This window comes from Impatiens glandulifera, chromosome 5 (genome assembly GCF_907164915.1).
Source record: "Impatiens glandulifera chromosome 5, dImpGla2.1, whole genome shotgun sequence".
Classification (NCBI taxonomy): domain Eukaryota; kingdom Viridiplantae; phylum Streptophyta; class Magnoliopsida; order Ericales; family Balsaminaceae; genus Impatiens; species Impatiens glandulifera.
The window spans coordinates 49,009,302-49,032,094 of record NC_061866.1 but is presented as its reverse complement, the minus strand read 5'-3'; the positions used below and the strand labels follow the sequence as shown (position 1 = coordinate 49,032,094).

The following is a 22,793-nucleotide window of genomic DNA, read 5'->3' as shown; positions in this document are numbered from 1 at the left end:
TTAAAAAAATTTATTTGTTTTATTCATAGTTTTTTATCATTTGTAAAGGAACCACGTGGTCCCAGGTCCCAACCTATAATTAATGTATCATTTGTGAATGGACCACTAGGTCCCAGTCTGTGAATGGACCACGAGGTCCCGAACTATTTAATGTATCATTTGCAAAGGACCACAAGGTCCCAACAATGCCTCTGCATTTGTAGTTTTGAGATTTCATTGCATATTATTATTATCTATTAAGAGGGCTAATTATTAAGCTAAATGAGAATTAAGGGTTAGTTTTTCTCGGTTAAGGGTGCTATTTATTTATAACATTAATTGTTTAACTTGAATAAAGATTTGATCACATTAAAGGGTACCCTACCCACCATGCATGTGTATATATTATTAAAAACTATAGTCAACCCTATATATAATAGATAGAAAGCACTAATTTTTATGTCGTGTCAAGTCCTATAACGTTTTCAAGTCATTGGGCACTTAGGCTTTGTTTGGATTTTGATTTTTTTAAAAACTTAAAGGGAGAAACAAATAATGATTTTTGATGATTTTAAAAAGATGATGATTATTTTTGGTAAAAAAACTTAAAGGGTATTAATATATAAAAATAATAATTTAAAATAAAAAGTATTTTAATATTGAAAAATGATTAGGTGAGGGAATTTGGTGAGAGAATGACTTGACATAATCTTATTCGATGAAAAAATCAAATAATTTCTCTATTTTCTCTCTTTCCTCCCACTTTTACATTTATCAAACAAGGTGATGCCAAGTCATTTCCTCACCAAATTCCCTCTTTCTATCACTCCTCTTTATAAAATGAGTGATGTGATAGTTGAGAAGTGATTCATTTGAAAATTGATTTGGTTTGAATTTTTTAAAAAATCAACCGAAAAAAAAAAAAAAAAAAAAAATGACCTTAGATTTTCACCAATTTTTTAATCATCCCAACCACTCTTTTTCAATTCCCAACGGTTCAATTCCCAAAGGTTATAAATACCACCTTATTTTCATCGATTTGATCACTACACTAAATTAAGAGAGATAAATATTTGAACTTTAGTGTTCTATGGCTGATAACAATAACATTAACAACAACAGCGACGACGACGTCTATACCGTAGACATGTTTCAGCAAAACGGCAACTCCAACAGTTTTTCTGTCGACGACGATGGCCGCCCTCAAAGAACAGGTACTTAAGAACGAAATTAACATTCAAGTTATAAACACAATAGATTTCTGATTATCTCATCCCCTGTTTTAGGAACTGTTTGGACTGCGAGTGCCCACATTATAACCGCGGTGATCGGATCAGGAGTTTTGTCTTTGGCTTGGGCCATAGCTCAGTTGGGTTGGGTCGCCGGTCCTATTGTCATGCTCTTCTTCTCCTTTGTCATCTATTATACTTCCGGTCTCTTAGCTGATTGCTATAGATCTGCCGATCCCGATTCTGGCAAGAGGAATTATACTTACACGGATGCAGTCCGATCTAATCTCGGTACATAATTATATTTTACTTATACATCCATTGATTACTACATATTAATTAATGCATGTAACATCTGATATGATCTGATCAGGCGGAGTTAAGGTGAAGTTATGTGGGTTTGTTCAGTACCTCAACTTGTTTGGAGTGGCAGTTGGATACACAATTGCAGCATCTATAAGCATGATGTAAGTAAAAAAAGATTCAATTTTTTTTTCCAATGTAGTGAATTTATTGATTAAAATGATTTCAGGGCAATCAAGAGATCCGATTGTTTCCACAAGAATGGAGAAAAGAACCCATGTAAAATGTCGAGTAATCCTTACATGATCTTATTCGGAATCACACAAATCATATTCTCACAAATTCCAGATTTTGATCAAATATGGTGGCTTTCAATTCTTGCTGCTATAATGTCCTTTACTTACTCTTCAATTGGACTTGTTCTTGGAATAACTAAAGTCGTAGCAAATGGAACTTTTAAAGGAAGTATAAATGGAATCGCCATTAATGGAACTACTATCACTAAAACAGTGAAGATATGGAGAAGTTTCCAAGCCCTAGGTGACATAGCATTTGCATATTCCTATTCGATTATCCTAATTGAAATCCAAGACACAATCAAATCCCCACCATCTGAATCAAAAACAATGAAAAAAGCAACCTTAATCAGCATCGGAGTAACAACAACATTCTACATATTATGTGGATGCATGGGTTACGGCGCCTTCGGTGACTCCTCGCCGGGAAACCTTCTAACCGGTTTCGGTTTCTTCAACCCATTCTGGCTCTTAAACATAGCAAATGCCGCCATTGTTGTTCATCTAGTAGGCGCCTACCAAGTCTTCTGTCAACCCTTATTCGCTTTCGTCGAGAAATGGGCAGCAAAAAAATGGCCGGATAGTAACATCATCAACAAGAAAGTTAGTATTCCGTTGATCCCATGTTACAAGTTGAACATGTTTCGTCTGGTATGGAGATCGAGTTTTGTGGTGATGACGACGGCGGTGGCGATGTTGCTTCCTTTCTTTAATGATGTTGCGGGGATACTTGGGGCAATGGGTTTTTGGCCGTTGACGGTTTACTTTCCGGTGGAGATGTATATTGTGCAGAAGAAGGTGGAGAAGTGGAGTAGAAAATGGGTTTGTTTGCAAATGTTAAGTTTGTTTTGTCTGTTAATCACTGCTTTGGCGGCCGTTGGATCTATTGCCGGAGTTATGAATGATCTTTAAGGTTTATAAACCCTTCAAACCCATGTTATTGGATGAATTTTAATTAGTATGTAATAAATTAAATGGGTTTATTTGTAAAATGGGCAACCATTTTTATTTTATGATCATTAATTATATATGTAATGTTTGGTCATATTATATATATAGCCCTAAAAAAAGCGGCTTTGCTTTGTTGGTTTATAATCGATCTATCTGTCTCTCTATATATATAATAGTATTCACTAATCATATGTAATAGTATTAATGTATAAATCAAAATCTAAATAGAAATCAAATAACAAGTGAGGTTTTAAAAAAAATATCGTTATTCTATAGATATGTAGTTGCATGAGTCCAACTTTAAAATGCAATAAGAATAATGATATTTTGATCAACTTTTGAGGTTGATATTTGTTTTTTTACAATGAATTTTGTCATCAATTTATAATTATTTGTTAAGGTATCAAAAACATTCATTTGTAGGTTGTGATATCTTATAATATGGATTGTTTTCATGTTAAGAAATTGAAGATGGATTAACTTTTTCCAAAAAGGCCTTGGAAAGATCTTTGTTGGTTGATCCTTTGAAATTTTGAAAAGGTAAATTGAAATCATGCATCATGCATAGCATAATGAAAATTTTCAAACCATATTTTTCTTCTTCTTTATTTCCAACTGGTTGATGATGCAATTCCAAAAAGTCCTCATAATATGGATGTTTTCTTTCCCTTAATGAACTATTTAGGAAACTTATATTTGATTCGACAAATAGATAGGTGACGTGAAGAACATAAATCAATGGGGTTAAGTGATGTCACCACATTTTCAATAAATATAATGAGAGTTTTCTCGACACTTGATCTGCTGCCACGATAAAATTGAAAAAAGTGGCATCGGATAGTAGTTGCGATCATCACCGACAAAGACAATATAACAAATATAAAAGATAAGAGAATAATTTTTTTTTCTTACAATGAATTAAGTATGTAACCCACAAACACACATAACTATTTAACTAGGCGCATAATTTGTCACCTAACGGGGGGGCTTGAACCCAGGAACTTAGTGTTAGTATCCACCTCTTCTAGCCTAGCGCCCATAAGAAGTGAATACTAACCTTAAATTCCTAGGTTCGAGCCCGTCAGACGGCAAATTCTGCGCCTACTTAAATGATTAAGTGTGTTTGCGGGCTACACACTTCATCCGTAGTAACATTTTTGTTTTCCTCCAAAAAAAATTTATATAATTGTACGTATTTTATTTGGAATGGTTTTTTTTTTTAAATAAATAGATATATTGTAACTAAAAATACATAAATTGAGTGAATTTTTTTAGAACATACATATTTGATGACCTCTAGTTAATTTTTTATGTTCATTGATTTTGGCTATGGTAGATATATATTGGGAATAATCTAAAAAATAAAAAACCAACTTAATAAAATTAAAAATAAATTCCATTATCAATTGCAAATTCAAGAGAATAATTATAATTAAGCCCTTTCCTTAAAAGTTCAAATAATGTTTCATAGTACCCTACAAATCAAAACTAAAAAAAGACCTTTATTTTTCAAAAGATTATGTATGACACCGCTTAAATTATAAGAATATATTCCTTTATTTGAATTTACATTTATTTTCAACGATCAAATCTGAGAACTATTTCTTTCCCTGTTTACCCAACTTCCATTCACTTTTTCCTAATATACCCACCTTTTCATTCATTTTTCCAAAATATTCAGTTCTATCTCTAAACTCATAATTAACTCATTCACATTTTCAAATAATTAAAATTCTTAAATAAATATTAATATATTTTATCTATATAATAAAATTAATAATACTTAAATAATTTAAATAAAATATATATTATATAAATATTAAAATTACACACCTATTTATATCTTTACTTAATTTTATAATTATAATTTATATAAATAAAATTAAACTACATAGAAAAAATATACATTTTATTTTAATATATAAGTTTTAATTATTTAATAAAATATTATTAATTTTAATTATATATATATTATGTTTATAAAATTAAGTAATTATTAAGTTTAGGGAGAGAAATATATAATTAGTGAGTTAATTAATGAATTTAGTGAGAGAAAGTGGGTATTTTGGGAAAGTGAATGGAGGGTGGCCGGTAGATAGGAAAATGGTTCTAAAAAATGACAAGATCGATTCACATTTAAAACGTCTTAAATGAAGATAGAAATCATTCTCATAGGTCTGCACTACAAAATAATAGTGATGGAAATATATTTTCTTGATATTATATATATATATATATATATATATATATACTGTATCTTAATATATGTGAGTTTACTATTAGATTAAAATTTTGATTGAGTCAACAAATGCTTAAGATTGTATGATTAACAAAGAACAGTAATAATTTTAAGACATAATAAGAACACTATTAACTTGGACACATGTTAGGAATCTGGTTCTGCTCAATCTTTAATTAAAGCTACTAATTAAAAGTTTGCTTAGCAACAAATCCTTATTAGATATCTAATTACTTTACCAGTAAAGCTATAGATTCTGATTGAAATCGTCACCACTAAGATTACCAATGCAAATCACAAGGCAATATCAAATATATATTTATATATTTATATCGAGTTTTTAAAATTAGTTTTGTGTTTTGTTCGAGTTTGTGACACTATATTAGTTAATTAAAGCAGATCTTTTGTCGTAAAAAAATCGTCTAAATAACATTTACTCTCTTATAGATGATCATATTGTGTTTATCGTCGTCCCCTTCTCTAATAAAAGGAGAGGTTATTTTAGTTAATTTACTTGGTCCCTTTAACAGTATTTGAGGTTGATCTTCTACATAGGACCCTTTTATAAATAATCTTTTTATTCAGACTCTTATCCAATCAATAAAATAAATATTTCAAAACTTTGAACATTGTCTTTAATATTGTTCACTCAACATCAATTTTATATTAATAAATTCATAAAATTCATGAAAAAGGTAAAAAGTAAAAAGATGTAAGCTTATTGGAAGACTGACCAATGCCACATATATAATTCAGTTTCCGACAATGGAGCCTTCAAGATCACGGTTTGATTTTTTAGTGGTCGTGGTTGTGAGGTATAATGCTAATTCTGCATAAAATAGAGCCTTCAAAAGTCTTTTCTATTTTGTAAATCTTGGTGGTTGATATTATGTCAGATAGTTTATTTTCTGACAAACTAAATTGATAATCTAAAAAAAAAAATGAATTATCCCTATTAACTTAATATCCTCGCTGATAGTTTAAATATTTATTGTTGTTCGTTATTAATATTTATAAATAATGTAAACTATATCACAATGGTAAGTACACAATTGTTAATAGCTATTAACCATATTTATATATTATATTAATATTAACGACAAAGTGAAAACTCATACTCAGTAGTAGTAACTTATTTTTTCAAGATCATGAGTTTAAGTTTTCACACCCGGACCATTTAAAAATATATATTATTAGCGAAAATTTATTTTTATCATCGTGTGTGGCGTAGTTAAAAGGGTTGAGTCAGATATTTTAGCTGCAAGTGCCTAAGGCATTGATATACAACATATGCAACAATGAATTTTTTTTCTCATTAAATGTCCAATAGTATTTACTATACACCCCCAATTAAATAAACCTCCCACCCAAATAAATATATAATTAAATATCCCATTGCGTCCAAGTTTGACACGATCAATTCATGAAATATATTAGTCATTTCTTTCTCGAGAAATGTTCTTCACAAAGGAAAAAAAAAATCTCAGCCTTAAATGTCATAGATGACATTAATTATATATGTTCATTAAACAATAAGGAGTTGGTGTGCCTATTGAAGAACCATTCAATCTAGCACTCTAACAAGACATGACAAATATATTAAATTATTAAGTAAAAATGGATATACACAATGAAAAACATAAACTTGGTCATTCATTATTAATCATGACTTGGTTATAATAATATATATAATAAACATATGATCAAATAATTGAAAAAATCAAACTGATCTCCAATGCAGCCTCCCCTATAAATAGATACATGATATCCAACATTATCTTCATCCAACCTTACTCAAAAACCTGTTCTTTTCTAAGCTATAATTTCATAATGATGAAGATAATCATAGTTTGCATGATCTTGGCTATGGCTTTCACACTTTCTCATGCTTCTGATCCTAGTTCTCTCCAAGACTTCTGTGTAGCTGTTGATGATCCTAAAAATGGATGTATGTTGTTATCTTATTATAAATTCATGTATTTTTTTTATTCAATTTCTATACTTCTAAACATGCAACACATGCATGCATTCATGTATGATCCAACCTTATATATTCCTTCTTCTTTATGTGTGCAGTGTTTGTGAACGGAAAGTTCTGCAAGAATCCAAATCTTGTTTCGGCTGATGATTTTCTATACCGAGGACTCAACAAGGCCGGGAATACAGCAAATCCACTTGGATCAGTTGTAACTCCAGTTAATGTTGCGCAACTAAAAGGTACATATAAAAAATCAAAATTATGCATATATATCTTATAAGAATTAGTTAGCTTTATTTTGTTACTAATATAGTGTCTTTTGTATATAATTTGTAATGTATGATCGATTAGGTTTGAATACTCTTGGAATCTCGGCAGCTCGTATCGATTTTGCGCCTTATGGATTGAATCCACCCCACACGCACCCACGTGCCACGGAGGTACTTGTTGTCTTGGAAGGAACCCTCCTTGTGGGATTTGTAACTTCCAACATTCCTAATCAAAAAAACAAACTATTCACAAAAACATTATACCCCGGAGATGTTTTTGTGTTCCCAGAAGGTCTCATTCACTTCCAACAGAACGTGGGTAAAACAAATGCAATCGCGTTTGCCGGTCTAAGCAGCCAAAACCCAGGTGTTATTACCATTGCCAATGCTGTGTTTGGTTCGGATCCTAAAATCTCTGTCGATGTCCTTTCCAAGGCATTTCAAGTAGACAACAATTTGATCAACTATCTACAATCTCAATTCTGGTGGGACAACAACTAAACATATTAAAAATATAAAGTATATTGTGCATCTTACATTAAATGACATATTTGAACTTTTATGTATATATATATATATATATATATATATATATATATATATATATATATATATATATTGTTTTATAGCATCAATAAGGACATTGATTCCATTATCTATGAATAAATCTACTCCCAATTAATGTACCATTTATCATCATAATGTTTGATTCAAATAATTAAAGTGCTACTAGTTTGTAATCTTAATTTACTTTTTGAAATTATTTGAATACTTTGTTTGATTTTTATTAAACCAACATCTAATATTTTGACTTTGTTTGAAAACATTTAATTTGAGATGTGTTTGAAAATTATTAAATTTGTTAATATATAATCAAGATATATAAAACATTAATATTCAAATGAGATAACTGAAAATGATATTCTTAAGTAAATTTATATATATTGTTCAAACAACGGATCCAACTCCGAATATATATTTTTCAAAACAAAGCAAACCGAAAAGAATAAAAAAATGTGATATTAAAAGAAAATTTTGCACTAGATTGAATCTCAAAGTGCTATAAAGTTGCATTTATGAATGCATCAATATGAATGGAAAAGTGTTTTCAAGATTCATATATATGTTTTTCTTTTCAAAAAGCTCATTTTATTACATTAAAAAAATAAAAATAAAAATAAAAAATAAATAAAGATTAGAGACTTGTAAAGAATGAAAGCAATAGTGGGATTACGCCCTACAACTGGAACCTGCGCATGTCAAGTGGGAGAAAGATTGATATTTGAATCTCTCTTTAATAATTTTAATTAGCTTTTGTTCAAGTCATACTCATTGGGACCAAATTTACACTTTAATATTACTTTAGGGATATATTTGTTCTTTTTCTTTTACTAGGATTTAACTTTTAATAACCGACTTTTAATTATGATTTTTTTTTTTTAATTCTTGGATTATTTGAAAGAAATAAAAAAAAATCTAAATTATGAATTTTTAAAATAATATGTGACTTAATAATAAATTGAAAAGAAAAACACCACCACTCCCTCTATACTCCCTCTATGCAACATTAACATTCACATTTTATTACTTTTGGTGTAAAACCCATATTTATTATATTTTTAAGTTTGGCATTTGAATGGGCTAACTTGTAGTTTTGTTTTCTGTAACCTCTATACTATTTGGGATAATACAAGATGCAATTATTGGGCTTTATTTGAATTTGTATTATATAAATAATTTTATTTACTTTAAATTATTAAAAAGTATTAATATATAATAACAAATAGATTTTAATATTTGATAAATAAGAAATTATAAAATAAAAAAAAAAAGTTATGAGTAATTTATAGATTATTTAAATTATTCGAATCAAGCATGCAAAAATGGAATAAGCCCATCAGAATAGTGGGTTTAAATAAATTAGTAGTCATTTTCCATATGTAGGTTACACTTGCATGTCAACTTTTATATTTAGTCATTTCCATTTCTGTTTCTATTTATTATATTTATTTCCCACGAACCAATGATCTTTTAACTTAAATAAATAAAAAAAATTGTGGATCAAATTTAATTTGGTAATATTTTTTTTCACCCAAACATAATATAAATTAAATAGAATAATCCGGTTGAATATATGTTAGGATCAGATTCCAAAACAAAATGTGAGTATGTGACATAACTAGTTTCTTATTTTAAAAAAAATTATAAAATTAGGAAGGATAATGTTTTTCGTCCCTGTCCCGTTCGATTTCGAGAAATCCCCGCGGGACAACGTTTATATCATATTCTCTTACAAAAATAATTTTTTATATAATAAAAATATATAAACGGAAATTTAAATATAATATGTTATTTTAAAGAAATAAACTTAAAACTTTTATAAAGTATAATGAATAAATAAATGTACCGGTAATTTTATATATTTAATTGGGTTTATAATGTTCGGGGTGAGATCGGGACGGAGATATAATATCATCTCTATTTCATCTTCGATCAACTACAGGTCAAACCACCCAAACAGGGTTATTCCCATTTACTCCCGAGTCTAATTATTATGGCCCGAGTTACACTTCCCAACAACCTTCAATATCCGACATAACTCAACAAATCCCGAATAAATTCTAAAGGAGGTTCCATATAACAACCAACAAAAATGTGAGGAGCAATGGAGCATACTCCACATACTTAAAGTGTATACTGCATATGTTGGTCATAAGATCAAACCAATTATGTCTAATTTGCACACACTTATCATTGATATTTTGTTTTAGAACAAAAAAAAATGTATTTACTAAATTCAGTTAATATTTTATAATACTTTAGATTTGTTTACACTGAATGTTTATTTCTAAGTTCTATGCAAGACTAGTTATAATACTTTAGTTTTGTTTACACTGAATGTTTATTTCTAAGTTCTATGCAAGAAAATAAAGTATTTTTCTTTTGCTAAAAAGAAATAAAGTATTTAGACTGTTGAATGCTGATAGTGAAACGTCAACAAAAATTAAAAAAAAAACTTTAAAAATAAGTAAATATATAAAGCATTCAACAAAATAAACAATTTTAAATCTCATCGAACTCCACTACAAAAGACAGAATCCCTTTTGACCATTAAAGGGCCAGGGTGGGCTCAAGGTTGAATCTTGCTTTACAAGTCACTTAACTTTCCAAGTAATCCAAAAGACTTAAAAACATTTAAAACTATTTACCTACTAGTTATTTAGTCTATATTTTAAACTATTATATATTAATGAAAATTCAACTTTTAATTTTTTATACAATATTATTCGTAAATATTCGTACTTGAGTTATTATAATAAGTTGTTTTTAACCTTATTATTATCACCGTCAACATTTATATTTTAACACCTAGGTTGATGTTAGGTAACCTATAATATTTTTGTATATATATAACTAATTGAACTAAGTAGATTTTGTGAATAAATTTAGTCCAATTAATTTCAAATATTAGTATATAGAGCGTCGAACCAATCAACGTAAAATAATGTCCTTATTTCCAATATATTGAAACATTTGAGATGAGATGTAACTAGTTAAACTAGTTTTAAGATACAAAATAAGCTTTGACCCACCATCTAATTATAATATAACCTTTCCATGTTTTTTTTAAAAGAAAAAACTTATAAATTTAATTATTGACTTTAATCTTAATTTAATCTGCCTTTGTTTCTAACACACTTGTTGTGTTACATGCAATTTAGTATTATATGGAAATGTATGCACCCTTGAAATCAACCAAAGGTTGTTTGGCTTGATTCATTTGGAATTATTTAAGATTTTTCAAATAATCGGTAATACAAAATTTAAAATAATTACAAACAAAAATTAATGTTGTTCGGATATATACTTTTTATTGTTATATTATACCTTTGTTTATAATTATATATGATAGATAAAATAAATTTAATATTTATTGCTTTATGATTACAGCCATAAAATATTATTTATTGTAATATATTTAATAATATAAAAATAATAATATTATAACTAAATAATATAATTATCATTATATTACTATTATCAAGTTATTAATGAAGTACTTTAAATAGATACTATATATATATATATAGTTATTATATTTTATCATTATTAATATTAAAATTTGTAATATATCTTTAATTTATTACACAAATTGAATACTTATAATCAAATTACAAAGAGAATAATAATTAAGAAAAATAAATAATTATATAAATTTGATAAAAGCATTATAATACATTTTTAATAATTAATTAATTATGAATTTTCATGCTAACTTTCTAAATTCAAAACAAAAAAATACAATTCAATGAATATTTCAATTTTATATAAATTGAAAATAAATTAAAATTCATTTAAAATATATAGAATTGTAAAATTTAAACTTAAAGAATCATATTCATTTTTATTCCATATAATTATAAATATTTCCTTTTAAAGTTTAAATTAAATTTCACAATTAATGTATTTGCATATGCATGAATACAAATATTCCCAATATATATATTTACCAAATTATGTCTATGATATGTCCAATTTTAAAATGTGATCTCATCCCATTTCTAATGGGAAATATTATTTACAAATCAAACTAGTTACAACACGATTAAAGAAATTATTTACTGAATTTGTATAATTTAAAAATTTTAGTGATCATAAATAAATACATGATTAAAGTTCTAAATATATAATTTGTATCCTTAAAATACAAATAAATCATTGTTAATTAATAAAGTGAATTTAATGGCATTTATTTATAAACAATAATGACCAAAACACATATCCTTTTTTGTATATCAAATATCAATATAACTTTATTAATACAGCTGTCTAATTTAAAAAAATAATACATTTAAATTTAAGTCTGATTTTAAAAATAAACTAAAATATATATTATTTATAAAAAAACAAGAAGAATGTTGAATAAAATCAAAGTGACGAATATTTATGGAATATGGAGTGTGAAGCATCTGGTTCCTGACCACTATATTAATAACAATTGAAAAGTACAATGTTGGATATAATCAACGGCTGAGATCGATTGTTGTAAGAAAAGTGCACCATAAAACGAAGGATGTGAGAAGCACCATATCATTACCCTTTCTAGTTAATTTCTATGCGTGAAAGTTTTTCTTCCTAATTGTGAAAGGAAGTTCTGATACGCTATAGAGAGATAGATAGAGAGAGAGGAGACGCCGGACCGGCGGGAGAAAAGGTGGATTCCGACGGCTTCGTCGGAGTTGATACGACGGAAGACGAACCGCCGGTGTAATGAAGTGCGCCGGCGAAGGTGTGGGAGGAGAAAAGGAAGAGAACGGCGGTTTTGATTGCGATGAAGCGTCTAATGGAAGAATCGGCGATAAGAGAGTGGTATTGGTTGGAGTTAGGTTGGATTCTCAGAGTAACGAGTTACTTACATGGGCTCTGGTTAAGGTGGCTAGGTCCGGGGATCGAGTTATTGCTCTTCATATACTTAACAATTCCGAAAACGGTATCCATTCATACGAACTGTTATGTTTCTATTCTGGATTGGTAGTCGTTTGAATCTCACATTTGTTTATTTCAAGTTGCTATTTTAGAAGGTCAGTCTACACTCGTGTCTCTAGTGAACACTTTTGATTCTATGATGGCTGCTTATGAAGGTTTCTGCAATTTAAAACAGGTTCAACCTTTTACAATGTTATCATTCCTCTTTGCATCAGTTTTTCGTTGCTTTCCCGAGGATATAAGAATACGAAATTGACATCTTCTTTGTTGATTTCCTTTAGGTGGATCTGAAGCTCAAGGTTTGCAGGGGTGCATCGGTTCGTAAAGTTCTAGTACAGGAAGCTAAATTGTATGGTGAAGCAAGTTTGATTTTGGGGATATCTAGGGTTCATAATAGAATTCGGTCACAATTGACAGTTGCAAAGTATTGTGCAAGACATCTTCCGAAAAATTTCTCTGTTCTTGCTGTGGAGAATGGCAAAATTCAGTTTGAACGAGTCGCGGATACATCAGATGAACATTCGAAGAAGCAATGTGCAAAAAAAGGGAGTAAGAAAAATAAGGAATCAAATGTTACAATTGTTGCTGATCGGGATTCAACTGGTAAGACAGAAGCTTTGACAATGATGAATGGTTATTAAATGTCAAATCTCTTATCTGATTGTTTTTCTTTGTGTGTAAACCAGAACCATGCACAATGGAAAGCAAGGGAAACTCGTTGGCCTTGGTAGTGTTCAAGAACCAGAAGACACATGCTTCAAAGCATCGTTGGGCATTTCTGCGAAAGATGTTCTTGCACAGCAAGCACAATTCAGATAAGAAGAAGAAGACTGTAATGCAATGCGTTTATCCTGATCAGAAGATTACCAACTCTAACAAGGTTGATCACAGTTGTACAGATTACAATGAGAAGAATGCTGTTGTTTTACATATCACAGCTGGAGCTGATAATGCTATGTCTCCTTTACCTTGCCATTCCTTAGATAGATTTTCAAAGGAATTTGACGATTTAACTAACAAGTACTCATCAACAATCAGACTATTTAGCTATGAAGAACTTTGCTTAGCAACATCGAACTTCATGCCTGGTTTGATTTCTTTCTTAAACTTGTTTTACTCCTGATAAATTCGTTCAGATAACGTCGAATAAAATGTGAGATATGATTTAACAGTGAATATGATTGGAAAAGGCGGTAGTAGCGAGGTTTATAAAGGGCACCTTCCTGATGGAAAAGAAGTTGCAGTGAAACTTTTGAAGCCATCACAAGATGCATTCAAGCAATTTGTATCGGAAGTAGAGACTATCAGTTCGTTGCACCATAATAACGTAATATCCCTTCTCGGATTCTCTGTGGAGGCCAACCATATGCTCTTGGTTTATGATTTCTTATCAAGAGGAAGCCTAGAGGAGAATCTTCATGGTATATATATAATAAATATCTAGGTCAAAAATCGTTTTCCTGTTATTTTGTCTAATTATGATTCTATATTGATTTAGTAAAATCAGATGAAAATGTCAAGGGAAGTATGTTTAGCTGGGAAGACAGATATAAAGTGGCTTTGCATGTTGCTCAGGCGCTGAAATATCTGCACGATGAATGTGATGATCCTATTATACATAGGGATGTTAAGTCTTCCAATATCCTCCTCTCTGATCGTTTTGATGCGCAGGTTCGAACATGGTGCAAAACCTCAAGTCTCTTTTTTTAATACTATTAAACAAATTTCTAATGTTGGGTTTTGCAGTTAGCGGATTTCGGTCTGGCTTTGCATGGGTCGCAGTCTATGCATGATACAACGACAGTAGATGTTGCTGGAACATTTGGGTATAATTTTTAAAATTTTGTTGGTCGTCCAATTTCTTTAGTGGATAACTTTTGTTATACTTGATTGATTGTAGTTACTTAGCTCCTGAGTATTTCATGCATGGAAACATGAACGATAAAATCGATGTGTATGCTTATGGCGTTATTCTATTAGAGTTGTTATCTGGTAAGAAACCAATTGACAATGGGAACCCAAAAGGCCAAAAGAGTTTGGTCATGTGGGTAAGTATTAGTAGTAGCGCATTTAATCATATAATTTTGCAAATGTATGGACTTCTCTAATAACTATAGTGTTTATAACAGGCAAAGCCAATTGTGAAGGAAGGTAAAATTTCAGAATTACTTGACCCGAGGTTAGGCGATGCTTATAGCAACGAGGAAGCTGAGAGAATGGTTCTGGCTGCTTATCTTTGCACCAGACAGGCAGCTGAGTTGAGGCCGAGAATTAGTATTGTAAGCTGTTAATTTTATATCATTGTTTATACTTTGTTTAGATTTGTAATTGAATTAATTTAGCGGCAAATAATAGGTCTTAGAGCTCCTCCAAGGCGATGCAAACAGTATTAAATGGGCTAGACAACAGCTTAGTGGTTTGGAAGATTCTGAAGAGATCACGGTAAATATCCAATCGCATATAAATTTGGCCCTGGTGGGATTAGAGGATGATTCGCCATCGGTTTGTAGTACCGAACAGAATATAGGGGTAGAGGAGTATTTACAAGGAAGATGGAGCCGCACTTCTAGCTTCGATTAACTGTCTTTCTGTGTATGTGTAGATAGTTATATAATATATACAGTGTTACTTACCCATTCTTGTTGTTTCTTGATAGCTTATGTACAGCATTGAAGAGAGGTTATGATTTGCAAGTTTAGGTCTTCTCCTCTTCTTCTTGCTAATTCATGATTTAGGCTACTTTTGTACTAAGGTAAAAAAGAGTACATGTGCAATATGGAATTGAGAGATAATTTATGTATGGTGGTTTCCCCATGGCTGCAGTGTTTTTCTTTTTAACTTCGTTTTTTTTAGTCTAAAAGATGATTTCTTCTCGGATTTGGCTAGCTTTATTTACTTACTTTCTTGATCAATCAAATACAAATAGTAAAAAGATATGCTCCCACTCCCATATTGAAATAAAAGTTCCAAAGGTGTTAAGAATTCAGGAAATCTTAAGGGTTATCTTATGTTAGGAGTTGAGCCTTTTGGAAAATTGTCTTAGGTTTAATCGGATATAAGGATGATTGCTCAATTTTAATAATTATCAAAATAAATTATATAACGTTTCTTTTATCTTTTACTATTTGTATTTGAGTCCATTCTTTTTCAAATTCATGTTATTTATGTAATGGAATATATAGTTTTCATATGTTTAATTACTGAATTAGATCTTTATGTGAACAAATCTTACGAATATCTCTCTCATGATTTGTATAAATTTATCATTATTTTGGTCATATTGTTTGGTTACTTTTGAATAATGATAATTTTTAGAGGCTTGTAAAATATTTATTAAAAATTCTTTCCATCTATTTGCACTACTTTATGGTATCATTGTTTTGGATGTCCATCATATGAGTGTATCTTTTGAGTCATTTGTAAGAGTAATTTAACATTAGACCATGGTATTAAGGGATTTGATTATATAAAATTATTTGAAAACAAAAAAATATAATATAAAACTATTTAGTCCAAAAATAAAAAATGTTATTTGAAAACTAGTATTTTGTCATAATTATAATCATTTTCTAAGATTATGAAATTAAAAAAAAGTGATAAAAAAATTAAAATAAAATATATTTTAAGTGCAAATTTTGAGTGAATAAAATTATACAAATCAATTTTTTTTTAACCCATATTATTGGTTTTAATTTTTTATAAATTAATATTTTTTATTTTAACTGTAAAAAAAAAAAAAAAGGACTGTATTTGTAACCTAATAAATAAAGAAACAAATTAGTCGTAACGAAAAAGAAAAGGAAAGCGATTTGCTTTCCGCCGGCGGGGTTCTCCTCTTATTTACATTCATCATGCGGGGATCAGCTAACTAGGTTTCTCATCTTCCCAATCGATCCATTTCCTTGCCGACCGTTGTCTCCATTTGCAGGTATCTCTCACTCTCTCTCCCTACAAGCTTAGTATTCCTGTTACCCATTTTGGTCTGTCTATGTTTAATTCATGCATTCTTCACTTGAATTTGTAATGCTACTGCTACTAAGATTTGCTTACACCCTAGTGCAAATTCTGTCTTGGATTAGAAAGTTCTATCTGTTTACTCAATCAGGCTTAGAATTTGTAAGCAGTATCCAATCCGGATAACCCTTTTATGTTATAAAACATTTACCCTCAAATTTAGGTCAGAGTAAAATATGGATAGTTGACAGGGAAATCGAAGAACAGTAGGGCATGATTATCTTTGATTGAAACAGGACGACTGCGCCTGCTCAATTGAGTAGAATTTTGATAATTTATCCTTTTTCATATGAGGTCCCTAATCTCTGAGTTATAAGATTCTGTACCTACCCTTAAGCTCTGTAGCCTCCAGGTCCACTCGCTCAATCATGCTTGCTAATGGGTTTAAATTTTGGTAAATTATCCTTCCCTATGGGGTCCCTACTTCCAGTCCTTCACCTCTGAGTGATATGAATATCAGTTCAGAAGAAAAAGCAACTTCATATCGGTAGCCATTTTGATGCTTTCTTAATATGTGCTCAGTTTGTTTAGACTCATTCAATTGACACTTGGTTGTGTTCTACTACGATTGTATCGAATACTAGGTTTGGATTGGAAGAATAAGGCCCACTACGACCTGATATATGTTTGTAGGTGTCATTTCGAAATTGTGTTTCATTTGGTTGATATTGTAATGTGGCTTATAGTCAATTTGCTAATACTACTGTAGTAGTCATAGGTGGAAATGTAAACAGATTCTTGAACTGTATTGAATTGTATATTGATTTTCACTAAAGCTGCAGAAAATACAAAGACTGCATCATCCACGAGAATAAGAATGGAGTCATCTACAGACAAGTTAGAAGAAGTGAAAGAAGAAGGGAAGTTATCATCATCGTCACCGTCGTGGTCATCACCTTTTGGTATGGTAGCAGCACAGTATCGAAGGATAAAAGAAAATGCAGAAACATATCCATATGTTTGGGGATCCTATACGATAGTTTATGGTGGATTTGGGCTTTGGTTTACCTACAGATGGAGGAAGTTGCGTAGGACTGAGACCAGAGTGAAAGTCCTTCAAGATAAACTCAGGAAACTTGTTGAATCGGAGGAGACTTCAACAACTGCTTCTACTTCGATAGCAAAGCCCAACATCACCACCGCCCCTTCTAGTACTGTCGACAAACCATCCAACTAGGTTTTCTTCACGTTTCTATTCACAATGCTGTTCATCTTTTTGAATAGTACTGTTGAATCCTTTTGAGCAAATGCAGACACCACAATTGAGTAGAAGAAAGCCAGTGACTATAATACTAACAATATAAGTTCTTAAACCTTTTAATATCAAAATCATCTTATCTCTGAGTATTGAGTTTGATTTATTTTTTGGTCTTTTGATCTTATGATGATTTATGATATGCATAAGGTTAATTAACAATTGTTATTTTTGGTGACCCGGGATTATTCCTTGGCGAGACTAGTACAATTCTCATTGTCATGATTCTTCACAACTTGTTCTTTATAGATGGTTTGATTTGGTGCTTTTTTATTAAAAAAAATTGTTTGATGTTAAAATTAAATATTCTAACATGTTAATTTAGTTTATGATAATTTTAGTGCAAATTGTGTATTGGCTCATATAATAATAATAATATTATTATTTTGAATGTCTGTCTATATATTTTGTTTAAGTGGCTGACCAACTAACACATATGCACTATTTTGTTAAATTCAATTATTCTATTTTGGTAATTTAGTAATACAGTTTACAAGATAGCTACAGACCATCTTCTATGGAAAGTCAGCTTTATTTTCAACCATTACATAATTATCTTGTTTTCAAAGTCTTTTTTTTATCATTTTATTTTGTATTATTATTTAAAATATTAATTTAATTATTATTTTTTTTAAAAATAATAATTTTAAGTTAAAATAACAAAGTCAAACAAAGCTTAGGCTTATCCCAAATATGGTTTTATAAGATTTTTTTGGAATTTTATTTAAAATAAAATCTTGTTTAAAAAAAAAAAACAAGTTATTTAAGTTTTTAATTTGTTAAATCATAATAATATATTTTTTATATTTTTTTTAAGATAAACTAAGGATATTTTAGTTGACGAAACTAATAGTGATTAATAAATAGAATTTATAAAAGCTTGAATAAAATAAAAAATGAATATCATCAAACTCTCAGTTAGGAATTGATTTTTAAAATAATTGAGTTATTTAAAAATTAATTATTAATGATAATGATGAGATAAAATATTGTTAAACAAAATATTAATATATAATAATAAAATAAAATATATTTTATTAATATAATCTACGAGAGCGAAATGATTTTCGATAATTTTGAATTATTTAAATTAAATAAGAAAACAAAACTAAATCATTAATAATTTGTTTAATAGCCAGTTTTTCTTATAAAAAAAATATAATTATTTGTTTTTAACTATTAAAAAAAAATATTTATATAAAATTTATAATAATTAAATAATTAAATATATATATATATTTTTTTTAAATAATAAAATTCCAAATAACGTAGCATCAAACAAACTTAAGACATAAATTATAAATGTCTCTCTCATCCGCCGGTTGTGGGAATCTTGTGTCACTCACAATTAGTCTCCCAATTATATAACCCGGTCGGTCGAAATTGAAAAAGAGTGAGAAAAGGGTGTGTTGTGTGACGTCACTAGTGATCATCATTAATCAATAACATGTCGGTACTAGTCCCACTAGCATACCAAGGAAACACCTCAGCGGCGGCGCCGGACTGGCTAAACAAAGGCGACAACGCATGGCAAATGATCTCCGGCACCCTGGTCGGTCTCCAAAGCGTCCCCGGTCTAGTAATCCTTTACGGCAGCATCGTTAAAAAGAAATGGGCCGTCAATTCCGCCTTCATGGCTCTCTACGCTTTCGCCGCCGTCATCATTTGCTGGGTCACCTGGGCATACAACATGTCTTTCGGCGACAAGCTCCTACCTTTCTGGGGAAAAGCGGGTCCAGCACTCGGTCAGAAATTTCTAATCAAACAGACCCAGTTGCCCGAGTCGACTCAGTATTATCGTAACGGTACAGTGGAGACGGCGATGATAACGCCGTTTTATCCGATGGCTACGATGGTGTGGTTTCAATGCGCGTTTGCGGCGATAACGCTAATATTGTTGGCGGGTTCTTTGTTGGGGAGAATGAATATAAAGGCGTGGATGATGTTTGTGCCGCTTTGGTTAACGTTTTCTTATACTGTCGGCGCGTTTAGTTTATGGGGCGGCGGTTTTTTGTTTCATTGGGGTGTTATTGATTACTCCGGCGGATATGTTATTCATCTTTCCTCCGGCATCGGCGGGTTCGTCGCCGCTTATTGGGTAAGTACGTCAATTCTCGAGAAATAACACTTTATTCCTTACAACTTTCTTGTCAATATTTTCGGGTTTTGAAGTTTTATATAGTTTGAGAATTACCTAATAAACAATACATTGATTAATTGTCAAATTTCTTAGTTAATAAAACAATTTGACCGTTTCTTAATACCAAATAATTGCCCACCACAAATATTAATTTTTATGGAATAGAAGGATTCAAAATATGTGGACGTATAATATAGTTGAATGTAATCATATAGTAACCTATTTCTTTAAAATGAAATTGTACATTGTCATCATGAATTTGTAGTAAAATAATTATAATTATTTAAGTATGTTGTACAATAGGGAAAATCAAGTATTGTAGGATTAATTAATTTGGAGTCTAGTTTATGATTTGGATGGCTAACTTTAAGATTAAATAGATTAATAAAACAAGTTTTATCATTAAAAATAACTTAGTAAATAACTAAGAATAAGTTTATAAGAGATTTATCAAAACTTTTTTTTTGAAAAAAATATAACAAAAGAAATGAATGTTCTCAATCATTTTTTCTAACCTAATAATTTAATTAATAAAAAAAATGTTTAATTTTCACTAAAATATCTAACTTAATGTCTTGACTTTAGAGAGTTGAGTTAACTCCATATAATTCAAATAAAAAAACTAATAATAATTTTTTTCTACAAATTATTTTATACAATCATCCTAATGATTAAATATTTAAATGTCTTATTCTTTAAGATTTTAGTCAATATTTTAGCTCCTTATTGATTAGCTTAGAGTGAGGACACAATCAATCACATATATAGAGAAAGGCAACCTATTAATTAATTAATAATATTAATTTTCTAGAGTGTAATTTATTTTAAAATGATAATGTTGTATCTATAATTATCCCTAAAATAATATAATGGTAATCAAATCACTGTGCCCTATATGATATGTAGTATTTTACCTTATAATTTGGTCAAAATTAATTATTTATCTAGTTGTCTATTTTTTTAATTTCTTTTTTTCTAAAATACAAATTTGTAAATTAAGGAAATTGACATTTGACCTAATTCCTTTTATTTATTTTAATTCTTCAAATAAAACACTATTAAACTATAAGCCTTCATCCTAGTGTTTACACATCATGAGGTAAGCCTTAGTACACATAGATATGATATTTTATCTTTAAGTTAGTGAAGACAAGCACAATATTCTTCAATATTCTTCTTCTTTTCCTGAATTTTTTAAACTGCCATTAAACTCTCATTTCGAGATCGATCTCTAATCTCTCCTTGACAACATCCGACTTCATTAATGGTTATAGCTAGTTTTACGGTGATTGTAGTTATTTTATTGTCGAGAATCTTAATTTGAAGTAACAAGTTATCTATTGACTAAGTTTGTTTAACAAATGACAAATTATCACTATTTTAAATTATTAAGATCGTATCATTCATCTTAATTGGATCATCATGGTTCACTTGGTATGAGTCTAAAACTAGGAGGATTCAACTATTTCTTTTATTTTTTTTCAATTTCCAAATTCAAAATCTCTATTTCTTCTAAAATTAAGATTATTTAAATTTTAATTAATAATTTGAATAACTTAATTACTATTAAAAAGACATTAGCTTATTAAACCTAGCTAATCTAAAAATATTATGATTATTATTATATAGGTGGGACCAAGATCGCCGGTTGACAGGGAGAGATTCCCTCCGAACAACGTATTACTAATGTTGGCCGGAGCCGGTCTTTTATGGATGGGATGGGCCGGTTTCAACGGCGGCGATCCTTACAGCGCCAACATTGATTCATCCATGGCCGTTCTCAACACAAACATATGCGCCGCCACCAGCCTCCTCGTTTGGACCTGGCTTGACGTCATCTTCTTCAACAAACCCTCCGTCATCGGCGCCGTCCAAGGAATGATCACCGGCCTAGTCTGCATTACTCCCGGCGCCGGTTTAGTTCAAGGATGGGCAGCAATAATAATGGGTATCCTCTCTGGAAGTGTGCCATGGTTCACAATGATGGTGGTCCACAAACGGTACCCCTTCCTCCAAAAAGTCGACGACACTCTCGGCGTCTTCCACACCCACGCCGTCGCCGGATACCTAGGCGGTATTCTCACCGGTCTCTTCGCCGAACCCAGACTATCGGCGCTGTTTCTTCCCGTGGTTAACTCCAGAGGCGGCGTTTATGGCGGCTCAGGGGGAAGTCAAATTATGAAACAGATTGTGGGTGGATTGTTCATAATTGTGTGGAATATTGTGTCTACTTCGATTATATGTGTTTTGATAAAACTGGTGATGCCGTTGAGGATGTCCGACGAGCAATTGAAGATCGGAGATGATGCGGTTCATGGAGAGGAGGCGTATGCGCTTTGGGGAGATGGGGAGAAGTATGATTCTTCAAAGCATGGAATTTTACGACGTGATTATTCCGATGATAATATTCATCTTAGGGCATCTGGTGCTACTCAAGTTGTCTAGAGATCAATTGTTAACAAAAATTAAACACTTGTATTATTATGTAGAATTCTTCATTATGAAAATCACTTTTTATTTTATTTTAATTATTAAAAACCAGATGATTATGCATACTTCATATTATTCTCATAATTTTCAAGTTAATTTGAGATGTTTTAAATAAGAATTAAAATTGATTTTCGAAAATTTTTAGAAGTGAAAGTTCTACTTC

The 22,793-nt window shown here is 30.3% G+C and overlaps 5 protein-coding genes across 8 annotated transcripts; all 5 read left to right on the top strand.

The window, feature by feature from the left end:
* The first annotated feature begins 1,015 nt into the window (after positions 1-1,015).
* Positions 1,016-2,903, top strand: LOC124939757 (amino acid permease 4-like). The gene is made up of 4 exons (XM_047480198.1): positions 1,016-1,193; positions 1,266-1,499; positions 1,582-1,675; positions 1,741-2,903. Exons 1-4 carry the CDS (start codon positions 1,070-1,072, stop codon positions 2,717-2,719), a joined length of 1,431 nt encoding a protein of 476 aa, XP_047336154.1. The 5' UTR covers positions 1,016-1,069; the 3' UTR covers positions 2,720-2,903.
* A 3,960-nt stretch (positions 2,904-6,863) lies between these two features.
* Positions 6,864-7,745, top strand: LOC124939586 (germin-like protein subfamily 1 member 7). The gene is made up of 3 exons (XM_047480047.1): positions 6,864-6,945; positions 7,074-7,214; positions 7,327-7,745. Exons 1-3 carry the CDS (start codon positions 6,864-6,866, stop codon positions 7,743-7,745), a joined length of 642 nt encoding a protein of 213 aa, XP_047336003.1.
* A 4,635-nt stretch (positions 7,746-12,380) lies between these two features.
* Positions 12,381-15,545, top strand: LOC124938830 (protein kinase STUNTED-like). Of its 4 annotated transcripts, none has more exons than XM_047479349.1 (10): positions 12,381-12,735; positions 12,812-12,906; positions 13,013-13,334; positions 13,418-13,819; positions 13,904-14,152; positions 14,239-14,402; positions 14,478-14,557; positions 14,632-14,779; positions 14,861-15,010; positions 15,087-15,545. In XM_047479349.1, exons 1-10 carry the CDS (start codon positions 12,516-12,518, stop codon positions 15,309-15,311), a joined length of 2,055 nt encoding a protein of 684 aa, XP_047335305.1. In that variant the 5' UTR covers positions 12,381-12,515; the 3' UTR covers positions 15,312-15,545. The 4 variants fall into 4 exon arrangements, with proteins under 4 accessions (XP_047335305.1, XP_047335307.1, XP_047335304.1 ...); XM_047479351.1 differs by having other exon boundaries at positions 12,382-12,735; positions 12,824-12,906; XM_047479348.1 differs by having other exon boundaries at positions 12,382-12,735; positions 14,230-14,402.
* A 958-nt stretch (positions 15,546-16,503) lies between these two features.
* On the top strand, positions 16,504-18,124 carry LOC124940163. Its single transcript, XM_047480648.1, has 2 exons — positions 16,504-16,659; positions 17,528-18,124. The coding sequence occupies exon 2, from the start codon at positions 17,563-17,565 to the stop codon at positions 17,920-17,922; it is 360 nt and encodes a 119-aa protein (XP_047336604.1). The 5' UTR covers positions 16,504-16,659; positions 17,528-17,562; the 3' UTR covers positions 17,923-18,124.
* Positions 18,125-19,447: 1,323 nt separating this feature from the next.
* On the top strand, positions 19,448-22,597 carry LOC124940110 (ammonium transporter 3 member 1-like). Its single transcript, XM_047480595.1, has 2 exons — positions 19,448-20,098; positions 21,770-22,597. The coding sequence occupies exons 1-2, from the start codon at positions 19,448-19,450 to the stop codon at positions 22,583-22,585; spliced, it is 1,467 nt and encodes a 488-aa protein (XP_047336551.1). The 3' UTR covers positions 22,586-22,597.
* Positions 22,598-22,793: the final 196 nt, after the last annotated feature.